The sequence below is a fragment of the Macaca thibetana genome, chromosome 12 (genome assembly GCF_024542745.1).
Source record: "Macaca thibetana thibetana isolate TM-01 chromosome 12, ASM2454274v1, whole genome shotgun sequence".
NCBI lineage: Eukaryota > Metazoa > Chordata > Mammalia > Primates > Cercopithecidae > Macaca > Macaca thibetana.
The window spans coordinates 125,089,099-125,102,431 of NC_065589.1; the positions used below are offsets into that span (position 1 = coordinate 125,089,099).

Genomic DNA, 13,333 nt, shown 5'->3' on the forward strand with positions numbered 1-13,333 from the left:
CTTGAGACAAATGAAGATAAAAACACCAAAGCTTATGGGATGAAGCAAAAGCAATGCTGAAAGAAATTTGTATCTACAAATGCTCAAATTTTAAGATCTCAAATCAGCAACCTAATTTTATATCTTAAAGAACAAGAACAAACTAAACACAAAGCAAGCAAAAGGAAATAAATAATAAAGATTAGAGCAGAGATAAACATAACAGAGAATACAAAAAAGAGAAAAAACCCCAAAGAAACCAAGAGTTGGTTCTTCAAAAAGATCAATGAAATTGACCAACTTTTAGCTAGGTGAAGAAAAAGAGAAGACTCAAATGGGGGGACATTATGACCCATTTTACAGAGACAAAAAGGATTATAAAACAGTACTATGAACAACTGTAAGCCATCAAATTGGATAACCTAGACAAAACGGACAAATTAAATTCCTGGAAACACAACCTACCAACTCTGAATCATGAAAAAATAAAAATCTGAACAGATCTGTAACTAGTAAGGAAACTCCCAATGAACAAAAGTTCAGGACCAGATGGCCTTACTGGTGAGCTCCACCAAACATTTAAAAAACAACAAATACCAATCTTCCTCATACTTCAAAAAATTGAAGAGAAACACTTCCAAACTCCAAACTATGAAGTCAGTATTACCCTGATACCAAAACCAAAGGCACTAAAACTAAAGACCAATATCCCTAATAAATATGTTGCAAAAATCCTCAACAAAATACTAGAAAACAAAATTCAAGAGCACACTAAAAGAATTATACACCATGACCATGAAGGATTTATTCCCAAAATGCAAGGATGGTTCAACAACAAATATAAATCAATCAATATAATATACCACATTAACAGAATGAAGAAAACAACTCATGATCATCTCAATTGATGAAGAAAAGGCATTTGACAAAATTCAACACCATTTCATGATTTAAAAAAAAAAAACAAAACTCTACAAACAAGGGACAGAAGGAAGTTCAACATAATAAATGTCATATATGAAAAGCCCACAGCTAATATCATACTCAATGGTGAAAGACTGAAAGCTTTTTATCAGAAACAAGAAAAGAATGCCCACTTTTACCACATCTATTCAACGTAGTACTGGAAATCTTAGCCAGAACAATTAGGCATAAAAAAGAAATTAAAAAGGCATCCAAACTGGAAAGAAATTATCTGTTTGCAGACAACATGATATTACATGAGCCCAGAGAGTACACAAAACACCTCCAAAACCAAACAAAACTGTTAGAATAAACAAATTCAGAAAAGCTGCAGGATGCAAAAATCAACACAAAAATCAGTTGCATTTTTACATGTTAACAATGAACAATCCTAAAAGGAACTTATGAAAATAATTCAATTTATGACAGCATCAATTAGAATAAAATACTTAGGAATATAGCTAACCAAGGAGGCGAAAGACTTGTATATTGAAAACTACAGTCCATGCATGGTGGCTCACATCTGCAATCCTAGCACTTTGGAGGCCAAAGCAGGAGGATCGCTTGAGGCCAGGAGTTGAAGAGCAGCCTGGGCAACATAGCAAGACCTCAACTCTACAAAAAAAATTATCCAGGCATGGTGGCACACACCTGTAGTCCTAGCTACTTGGAAAGCTGAGATGGGAAGACTGCTTGAAGCCAGGAGTTTGAGACAAGCCTGGACAACAAAGTGAGAATCTGAATCAAAAAGAAGAATGAAAAGAAAGTAAAGAAAGAAAAAGAAAAGGAAAAAAGGAAAAGAAGACTACAAAACATTAAGGAAATTAAAGAAGACACCAGTAAATGAAGATATTCTATGTTCATGATTCAAAGACTTAATATCGTTAAGTCAGTACTACCCAGAGCACCTCTACAGATTCAATGCAATTCCTAACAAAATACCAATTATGTTTACTGCATATACAGAAAAATCCATTTTAAAATTCACGTGAAATCTCAAATAGCCAAAACAATCTTGAAAAACAACAAAGTTGGAAGACTCACACGTCCTGACTTCAGAATTTACTACAAAGCTACAGTAATCAAAACAGCGTCATAGTGGGGACAGACACACAGACAGTTCTATATTGCAACATACAGACAAATGGAAAAGAACAAAGTCCAGAAATCAACTCTTGCACATACGGTCAAATGATTTTTGACAAGGCGGCCAAGACCATTCCATGGGGAAAGTAAGTTTTTTGTTTTCAGTAAATGTTGCTAGGGAAACTTGATATCTATATGCAAATGGATAAAGTTGGAACCTTATTTTACACAATATACAAAAAAATTAACTAGAAATGGATGAGAGACCTAAACATAAGAGCTAAAGTTACAAAATTATAGGGTAAAATCTTCGTAATATTGAATTTGGCAATAATTTTTTTGGTATGACAACAAAAACACGGCAATAAAAGAAAAAAGTGAGATACAGCAAAATTTAAATAATGTGTGCATCAAAGAACACAATCAACAGAGTGAAAAGGCAATCTAAAGAAATAAAATATTTGCAAATCATATAGCTGACAAAGCATTAACACGAATACACAAAGCACTCCTACAACTCACACCAAACAACCCAATCTAAAACTGGGCAAATGACTTGAATAGACATTTCTCCAAGGAAGATATATAAATGGTCAAAAAGCACATTAAAAGATGCTCTACATCACTATCATTAGGGAAATACAAACTAAAATCACAAGATACCACTTCACATCACTTAAGATGGCTACCATCAAAAAATAAAAATAACAAGTGTTAGCAAGCATATGGAGAAATTGGAACTCTTGTGTATTATTGGTGTGAATACAAAATTGTACAGCCCCTATGGAAAGTGTATGTATGGCACTTTCTAAAAAAATTTAAAATGGAATTACCATATAATCTAGCAATTCTACTTCTAGGTATATAACCAAAAGAATTGAAAAAAAAACAAACAGGGAGGTTCTTTTTTAATCGTTTCTAGAAGTGAAGAAAAAGGTCTTGAGCAAATACTTGTACACCCATGATCACAGCAGCATTATTCACAATGGCCAAAGGTGGAGGCAACCCAAGTGTCCACTGACAGATGAATGGACAAACAGAATGTGGTACATACACAAACTGGAATATTATTCAACCTTAAAATGCAAGGAAATTTGGACACATGGACAAACCTTGAAGACATTATACCAAGTGAAATAAGACAGTCACAAAAAGACAAATGTATGATTCCACTTATATGAGGTACCTAGAACAGACAACTTGTCAGAGACAGAAAGTAGAATGTTGGTTGCCAAGAGCTTGGGGGAGGAAAAAAGGGGACTTCTCTGATGGGTAGAGTTAAAATTTTGCAAGATGAAAAGATTTCTGAAGATGAATGGTGGTGATGGTTGTACACTGTGAACATACTCAATGCCACTGAGCAATAAAACTGTTTAAGATAGTAAATCTTAAAACCAGAAGAGGAAGAAGAGGAAGAGGAAGAAGAGGAAGAACAGGAAGAGGAAGAAGAAGAGGAAGAAGAAGAAGGAGAGGAAGAAGAGGAAGAAGAGAAAGAGGAAGAGGAGGAAGAGGAAGAGGAAGAGGAGGAAGAGGAAGAGGAGGAGGAAGAAGAGAAAGAGGAGGAAGAGCAAGAGGAAGAAGAAAAGCCAAGCACGACAGTGCGTGCCTACAGTCCCAGCCACTTGGGAGGAGACTGAGGCAGGAGGATTGCTTGAGCCTGGGAGTTCAAGGCTGCAGGGAACTATGATCACACCACTGCACTTCAGCCTGGGCGACATAGCAAGAACCCATCTCTTAAAAAACAAACAAACCCCTTGGCAACTCTGTATCATTATATCCAAGTTGTCAAAATTAGTATCATCAATTCTGGGACAAAACTAAAGTCTATGTTCTTGGAAGAAATATGCTTAAGTATTTGGGGCTCAAGGGACAAGTTGTCGGCAAGTTACTCTCATGAGCCTGCAAAAATAGTTCTATGTATAAAAAAAGATGATAGAGTCAATGATGTGGCAAAACCTTAACACTTGGTAAATATCAGTGAGTATACCAGAGTTTATTTACTATTTTTGCAACTACTGTAAATTGGAAATATTTTCAAAATTTAAAGATTTTCTGGCCAGCTAGGTTTGAGCTGCCATAAAACCAACACCAAGGATCATTTATATAGAAACTAACTTTTTCCTTCAAACACAGTACAGGAGAATCTCTTACCATCTTGAATTCCCCAGGTATGGTTTAAAACGTTATTATTTGCCAACATTGTAAGTTTTACCCTGTAATAGTGAAATTTTCAGGTAATTGGAGCTGACCCCATTACATGACAAAATCATATAAATAACTTACAAATCTTTCTTAAATACAACCTTTGTCTTTGTTTCAAATTTGTTTTGTAATGATCAATGTAAGGCTTCACTAGATGTCTGTGCTTTTTCCTTCTCAAGTTTTTTGAGGGTATTTGTATAAAACACTACAGAAAAGCTTAAAGTTTCTGTCTCCATCTAGTGGTTAGCTATTACCTTCTAAAGGCTTTATGTACCTGCTTTTTACAAAGCACTACATCCTACTGTGCTTCTGCGTTTGTTGAAAGTAAAGTTTGAGTTTCTTGTGAGCAGTGTTTTAGTACATACACTTCATTATTTTAGCTGTTCAAAAGTCTTTGTGGCCAAAAGTAGTTTTATGTGTTTCTGAAGATCAAAGTGCCAATCGGTATGAGAGTAGGATTTCTGTAATTAAAATCATCTAGTTGATAAAATGTTCTTGGGCCTCATCATCTTGACCTTAAGAGACCTCTCATAATTAAGTCTATAGAGACTATTAAAATAGTAAGAGTATCACAAAAATAGAGCAACAAGAAACAGCCACAAGCTATAATTTTTCTCTCTCCCCTAACTGCTCAACTGCTCTAAGCTTTTGGCATAGTGATTTTCAGTTATGTCCATATTTCCTTGAAGACAGTAGTATTTTTTTTTTTTTGAGATGGAGTCTCACTCTGTAGCCCAGGCTGGAGTGCAGTGGCCGGATCTCAGCTCACTGCAAGCTCTGCCTCCCGGGTTTACGCCATTCTCCTGCCTCAGCCTCCCGAGTAGCTGGGACTACAGGCACCGCCACCTCGCCCGGCTAGTTTTTTGTATTTTTTAGTAGAGACGGGGTTTCACCGTGTTAGCCAGGATGATCTCGATCTCCTGACCTCGTGATTCCGCTTGTCTCGGCCTCCCAAAGTGCTGGGATTACAGCCACTGCGCCCGGTGACAGTAGTATTTCTTGATCTTTTCTGTTATAAGCCCCCATCCCAGAGAAAAATGAAAATCAAAATAATTATCCCAAGTAAGAGAAACACATTAATAAGATTTTGTTGGCATTCCATTTCCACCCCAACTGAGGTACTGCAATTCAATTCTGATACGAAACGCCCAGAGCTGGCATCAGACTGCACAGGTTTAACGCATCAATCCTCCACAATACTGCCCTCACTTCAGATGCAAGCCACAAGTGGGGTACCCAGGCTACTGTCACTTCTGACCAGCTACAAATTTGGGGTTCCCATAAACCTCTCAGGTTTAAGAACTTGCTAAAATGACTGACAGAACTCAGGAAAGCACTATGCTTCCCTAGAAAACACTATGATTAGTTTTACTATAGAAGATATGAATTAGGAGGGCCAGTCAAATGAAGGGATACATCGGGGAAGGTCTGGGAGGGAAGGCAGAGCTTCTGTGCCCCTGTCCCCAGAGAGGGGAATCCTTTCCCTCCCAGCACACCAATGCCTTCACCAAGAAGCTTCATTGAGCTGTGGGGTCCAGAGCTCTTCATCAGGTCCCATTTTGCAGGCATGGGTGACTACATCAAACAGGTCACTGACTGTGTCTCAATCTCTCAGGTCCCTCTGTAGTAGGTTTCTGGTTACCAGCCTACATCCTAAAACCCACCACACAGTCACCTCATTAGCATAACAGAGACACTCTATCACTCAGGAAACCACAAGGGTTTTAGACATTCCTTGCCAGCAACCAGGGGCAAAGGCCAGATAAATTCCTCATTATACCACGATCAGGCAGGATTGAACCTCTAAAGGTCACAAACCCCTGTAATATCGTAAGGTTTGTTCCCACACAATGAGAAACAATCTTTGCCCCTATTAAGAATGCATCCTCTAAGAAATGAAGAGACAGCCCCCCGAAATGAGAATGAAATTTTATTGTGTAAAGTTTATAGAATTATGACTAGTATTCCTCTGTACAAAGTACACAACAAACAGTTTTAAATATAACTGAGAGAAATGCGAGTCCTATGACAACATTTGATACACACGGAACCATTGACAGACACACTAAAAATGTTTTAAAATATCTTCTTTCTCCAAAGAGTCCATTGCGCATTTCTCAGAGTAGAGACGGGGACACACTCCAGGCAAGGTCACAATGGCATTTTGTTGCCCTCAATGCTGATTTTCACTGCGTGGGCAGATCTGCTTTTTTTCCTGATATCTGTGAACTTTCTCATCTGTTTATCCAGTCGACTGATACCCTTCTTGGAGGTCGCCTGAAACTAAGAGTGAGGGAAAAATTAAAGAGCAAACTACTGAAATACATAAGTCTAGTTTTGTCTTTCATCTTCTTATAACTGAAAGTTAGCAACCAGAAGAGCTCCTAGCTCTAGAATAACCAGAACGTGTGTTGATGACCTCAAGAACAGAGCCTACAGACTGTTCTAATAGTATAATAAGAAACGCATATTAAACTCTCAACGAAGAATAATTCTGTTGTCTGTGCTTTATTTTTAATTTTGCTGCAGTCCATGGAGGTCTCCTAGATGGGAGAAAGGGGGGGAAACAAACTATGATTCTCCGTATTCCATCATGTACATTACATTTTAACTGCATGCTTCTCCCTTTCGAAGACCAAATGTGGAGCTAACCACTTGACATACACTTTCAAACAGTGCTGGCATAGAAAAGAATGACCTAAAACAAAGTCAAGTCAGCTGAGAAAAAGCCTTAAGCGTAATAAATGAGGTTAGATGATTAGTAAAGTGAACCCCTAAGTGCGGGAGCTCTTGAGTTTTTAGACTTGGGGTGAATCCCTGCTCTGATGCAGTGACTTCTGTGACCCTGGGCAAAGCACACCCATGGTAGGTCCTCTTTCCAGAACTGCTGAGAGAAGGAAATGAGATAGTGATGTCAGATCCAAGCACAGAGGCTGAGCACATATAGTCAGTGTACAAAATAGTAGGAGCTATTACTATTTTACTATTTTACTACTTCACAAGCAACTAGATTACATTAAGTATACTTGACACAAAAAGAATATTAAGTCTTTACCCACTTGCCCTTTATGTTTAAAGGTTTGGTTTGGGGGCTATTTTATATTGAAAATACTGTCTTGCAAAGATGTGGTCTCCAAGAAACTGCCATCTTTTAGAAATGCTAGAAAGGTTTGCCGACTCTGTTGTAAAACAATTTAGATGTTTAAGAATGGTGAGTGCTTAAAAAGAGATGGGTTGGCCGGGCGCGGTGGCTCAAGCCTGTAATCCCAGCACTTTGGGAGGCCAAGACGGGTGGATCACGAGGTCAGGAGACCATCCTGGCTAACACGGTGAAACCCCGTCTCTACTAAAAAATACAAAAAACTAGCCGGGCAAGGTGGCAGGCGCCTGTAGTCCCAGCTACTCGGGAGGCTGAGGCAGGAGAATGGCGTAAACCCAGGAGGCGGAGCTTGCAGTGAGCTGAGATCCGGCCACTGCACTCCAGCCTGGGCGACAGAGCGAGACTCCGTCTCAAAAAAAAAAAAGAGATGGGTTTTTCTAATTCTTCTCCCCATACGTTTACTACTGAATCACCTCTGAAACTCAATTCAAAAGAATGCTAAAATAAGGTGGGGCCTGGGAGACACTCTGGGGTCAATACCAGCCTGGTGAGCTTCTTTTCTGTCCGGTAGCCTTCCAAATCTTATCCTACCTCTGGACCCAGCCTCAACCCCAACATGAAGCCAGCTGAACACTAGGCAAGGAACTCGAAGTCATTCTTGATGAAGAGCCATGTTGACCTATCTTTCTAGGAATATCTCAATTCAAATATTACTCTGTATCAGTCTCAATACTTGGTATTAGTACTCTGAGTAAGCATAAAAAGTGTCAGATGAGAAAGAGCTATGCCACCATCGCACTATCTCCCGGATCTCCTGGACAGTCCCATATATCTGACTTCCTTTCAGAGGATGTGCCGTGATCTTAGTACTTGTACTCGGTCAACATCGGAAGCTTTACCTGCTCAAATCTCTGCCAACTACACAATTCCCAGCAGCTCCACACGCTAATTGGACTCTCCTTCGCCTACTCCCAGGACCCTCACTAAGCCCTGATGGATCCGTCTAGCCTCAGCAATCAGGACACACCCGGACCAGTGGGTTACAAAATACATGACTGGTAGTTGCAGATGCCTAGTTACCCCAAGTTTGAAAAGACAGACCATAGTACCTCACACACCGAGTTCAATGATCTCCCTCCAGATTCATCAAGGGAACACTACACTTCCTTAGAAAGTCAGAGTGTGTGCTACACTGCTTCACCAGAACAAGACCAAAAGCAGCTTCAATTATGGCACAACTGTGTGAAGCCACAGTGCGAAATCACTCAAGAATGCTTACTCAAATGGATTTTTACCATGGTAAATAAAAAACCCAACAAGGTATAAAAGAATATGATCACAATGTCTCTTGGGAAAAAAACAAACAAACAAACAAACAAAAACCCAGTAATATTGTCTATGCATACATATAAAAAAAAAAGACATAATCTAAAATGTTAACGTTAAGTTGAAGTGGTATTACACATGGCACTAATTTTGTCTGTTTTCTGTATTTTTAAAAGTTCATGAAAAAATAGCCATTGCTTTTGTCATTTTACTGTTATTTAAAAAGTATTCCATGGAGAAAATGAACATATAAAAAATACAATGTAGCACAGGTTACTACATCATTTAGGAGTAAAAAATCAGAAACCATAAAGGAATGAATAAACACATTATATTCATGGCCGGGCATGGTGGCTCCCGCCCGTAAAGGCCAGAGGATCGCTTGAGACCAGCTTGAACAAGATGGTGAGACCATCTCTACAAAGAAATAAAATACGTAATAAAAAAAAAAGCAAATTATAATTTGGTCATTTTCTGTGGGTGTGTACGTGTGTGTGTGTGTGTGTGTGTATTTTTTTCTTTCTAGAGATAGGGTCTCATTCTGTTGCCCAGGCTGGAGTGCAATGGCAGGATTCTAGCTCACTGCAGCCTCAAACTCCTGGGCTCAAGCGATTCCTCCCACCTCACCCTCCCAAGAAGCTAGGACTACAGGTGCATGCCACCATGCCTGGCTAATTTTTTAATTTTTTGGTAGAGATGGAGTCTTGCTATGTTGTCCAGGCTGATATTTAGTATAATTTTAATTAATGTCATCAGTAGAAAAAAAGACAACAAATATGTCAAACTGCTTTTGAATGCTAGGACCGTGAATAATTTTTCTCTTAGTACCTAAAAATTCTCTATAATTATAAAAACTAAGTTCAAGGCATATCTGGAAATACATTTAAAACCTCAAATTGTTGGCCAAGCACGGTGGCTCACGCCTTAATCCCAGCACTTTGGGAGGCCGAGGCAGGCAGATCACTAGGTCAGGAGATTGAGACCATCCTGGCTAACACAGTGAAACCCCATCTCTACCAAAAATACAAAAAATTAGCTGGGCGTGGTGGCGGGCCAGCTGCTTGGGAGGCTGAGGCAGAAGAATGGTGTGAACCCAGGAGGCGGAGCTTGCAGTGAGCAGAGATCGCGCCACTGCACTCCAGCCTGGGTGACAGAACAAGACTCGTCTCGAAAAAGGACAGAAGGGCAAAAAAGAAATGGGTGCAGGGGACATGGAGAGGTGGTCAGGGACATGGATATGGGCACAAGTAAGAAAGAAGAAAAGGAGAGAGAGGAGGAAGTTCTTGGCACAGAACTAGTCCTTCTCTACCCTTGATTTATTCTCAAGAAATAAGAAAGTACATTTTGTTTTGATAGTCACTTAACAGCAACATGAACTGGCAGGTAGGAGAGTGGAGTCAGTGGAAACAGCTGCCAAAGCAGGGGTCATGGAGAAGCACAAAAGGCAGGCAACACACAGACTGTATGTACTCCACAACAAAGGTGCCACTATTAATCTCAAAGCACAGCGGATCAGTGAGTCGGGCTTATGAACGTTCCAAAGTCTTTTTCATTTCTGACCACATTGTGAGTATGGGTTAATCAAATTCATCTCCTAAATATTTAGTGTAAGGCTTTATGCAATGAGTCCTCAAATGCATGTTGCTGAGCCACTGACAGCAGGAAAACAAGCTACTTCCCACCGAGAAGCCGCTAACCAGTTTACAGCCTGTAACACATATCACTGTAATTCTGGGTCCTAACAAAAACCTTTTTCATAAAAATGGGTACCAGTCAGGAAGACCCAAATGCATATTAGGGAAGTAATTATCTATTAGTCTCTAGGATACTGATAAAGAAAGGGGCTTCCATGTCAAAATTTCTAAATATTCAAGAGGCCTTGCATAGCCCAAGGTGCCTGTTAGGGTCATTATTTCGAAACTAAAAGCAGACGCGGCCTCTTCTGATTCAGAAAGCACACACACACACACGTTTCACTCTGACTGCTGACAATTCAAGCCCATGCACAGTACATGCTTCCTTGGGAATACCTCTCGTGTACACACTCTGGCAGGGCCAGGCCTACAGGGGCATCCTGTTGCCTTCAATGCTGAACTTGACAGCACGATGCACTTTGCTGAGTCGTTTCTGTTCTGCAAATCGCCTCTTATGCTTTTCCAATCGGCTTAGGCCCTTTTTAAGAATACCAGGCTAGAGGCAGTAGTTTGATTGGAGAATAAAAAGAGATTACGGAGAAACACTGAAGATCTACTGAGCAGTATTTACAGTGATAACAGAGTAAGCATCTACCCTAATTATTGCCAACGGAATTGCTTAAACTGTCTAAGAGAAAGGGAGAGGTAGGTCTGCTGAAGCACGTAAGCTCTGTTTCTCATGGTTATTAAAAAAAAAAAATTCACTTTATCAGAATACACCAGGTTTCAATTTCAAGCCTCACTTGAAGAGATTAATAAAAACAAACTTCTCTACCTGATAATGTTGCATTAGGTCTGAAGAAAAGTTCATCAGCAATAAACTTTAATCCTGGGTAAGACTTTTCCTTTCTCTATTGCTCAATTTGTGGTTTGGCTAGATAAGCGACCAGAAAACAGTCCTCTCTGAATCAGACAAGCCTTAAGAGCTACAAGGGTTATTAACGCATGAAGTAAAGAGTAAAATAGTAATCTGCAGGTGAGATCCACCTTGCCGATCCTCCACTTGCTTACCCTGGATGACTCCATTTCCACATTCCATTTGGGCCTGACCACATAGTCCTTGTTTGAGGGCATTGGGACCCTTGCCCGGGCACAGAATCCAGGATCTCCAGGTCTAAGAGCCCTGAAAAAGGGAAGAGGAAGAGCATGTTGCTTATGTGGCCAACCACACTGGGGCACACAGGCCATTTCGCACTACTGTTTCTACATCCACCCATTCAGCTGCAATGTTCGAAACTGCTCTGCTCCCCACCTCAGGTCACCCAATCCATCCTCTTGCCGCCTCTCAGCTAGCCTGTCACCACACACACTCCAGTGTGCATTCCTTGCTTCTCTTCCAAAGCCAACTTGCTCTGCATCTGCATGAATCATTTTCTCCTCTCCTCAGCTTCAGATATACTCATGCCCCTCTGCCTTCCAAGGCTAGTCCCACCAGCATGAATCCCCTTTTCTCTTGTCTAGTGGAGTCACTCATGAGTTCACTTGTGAGATGAGGAACTGTGAAGAACTGAGTCGTCAAATGACCCCCCAAAACTCTCAGTATGCCCATAAAGTAGTTTTTCAATATACAACTCCTACAGTAATTTTTAATGTTTATTTTTGTAAAAATCTTTTGAAGATAATTACAGATTCAAATGAAGTTGTAAGAAATGATACAGAGAGAGATCCAATGTCTCTCCCAATAGTAACAACTTGCAAATCTACAGTATAGTATCACAACCAGGATACTGATGTTGATACAGTACACAGATCTCATTTACACTTCCCCAGTTTCACTTGTACTCATTTATGTGTATGTATTTAGTTCTATGCAAATCCATGGGCAACCATGCTAGACTAAAATAAGATTACTAACCTTCCAAAGTAAAGCCTATCCAAAGTAAAGCCTATCCAAAGTAAAGCCTATCCAAAGTGAAGCCTGGGCATTCAAACCATTCAGCCTTTAGGTAACTAGTAAAGAGCGGATCTATGTGTGTCTATTGGGGATGGGGAGAGAAGGGTAAAAAATTCTCAATTGTTTCTATTCTCTTGTACAGTTTACCGCATTTTTAACCTTAGACTTTTTTTTTCTTTTTTTTGAGACAGAGTCTCGCTCTGTTGCCCAGGCTAGAGTGCAGTGGCATGATCTGAGCTCATGCAAGCTCCGCCTCCCAGGTTTGTGCCATTCTCCTGCCTCAGCCTCCCAAGTAGCTGGGACTACAGGTGCCGCCACCACGCCCAGCTAATTTTTTGTATTTTTAGTACAGCTGGGGTTTCTCCATGTTAGCCAGGATGGTCTCGATCTCCTGACCTCCTGATCCGCCTGCCTCATCCTCCCAAAGTGTTGGGATTATAGGCGTGAGCCACCGTGCCCAGCCAACCTTAAATTTTTATAACCTTCATATACGTATGAACAGGTTAATTGGCTTGCCAAGAAAATTCCCTGTAACTCTTACTTTCCTTCTGAAGCACGGCCTCATCATCAACTTCCTTCTAAAACAAACTTGCTTCCTCTGGCTCATCCCCTATTCTCCTCTTGCAATCTGGATGCTGCCTGACTACCAACTCACCTGCACAAAGCCCTCTGCAGCACCTGCCACTGGCCCATGCTTTTGCCATTGCCACCTCCAGCTCAGCCTCATTCCCCTCCAGGCTCTGCTCCAACACATAGGACCACAGCTGCTCATTCACCTTCACTGGCTACTCTGCCTGGCTATGCCCCCTTTCAAAATGGTTTAGTTCATTTCTTACTCTATACTTTCTTGACTGAACAATCTTTTCTATGGAGAGAACCATCAAATCTAGGTCTCTAGCCCAAACATCTCTTTACAAGTTCTAGACCCATAATATTTATAGGACTATCTCATTGGGCATCTCACATTTAATATGCTCAAAAGAGAACTTGCCTGTTTCCTCAAATCCACTTCTCCCTCCATTTTGGTGAAAGGTAATGACACTGTCTCAGCACTTAGGTTAAAATTTTGGCTGAAGTCTTTAACTCTAG

The 13,333-nt window shown here is 40.3% G+C and overlaps 1 protein-coding gene across 5 annotated transcripts in view; it reads right to left on the reverse strand.

Moving 5' to 3' along the window:
* Positions 1-6,144: 6,144 nt before the first annotated feature.
* IWS1 (interacts with SUPT6H, CTD assembly factor 1) overlaps positions 6,145-13,333 on the reverse strand; it is a 47,224-nt gene continuing 40,035 nt past the window's right edge. For 3 of the 5 annotated variants that reach the window (XM_050752524.1, XM_050752526.1, XM_050752528.1), the window contains 2 exons: positions 11,362-11,473; positions 6,145-6,513 (listed from right to left, as the gene is read on the reverse strand). In XM_050752524.1, coding sequence (XP_050608481.1) covers positions 6,382-6,513; positions 11,362-11,473 — 244 coding nt within the window. In that variant the 3' untranslated portion in view covers positions 6,145-6,381. Of the gene's footprint in view, positions 6,514-10,686; positions 10,847-11,361; positions 11,474-13,333 lie in introns of all 5 variants that reach the window. The other 2 variants (XM_050752525.1, XM_050752527.1) reach the window with 1 other exon arrangement.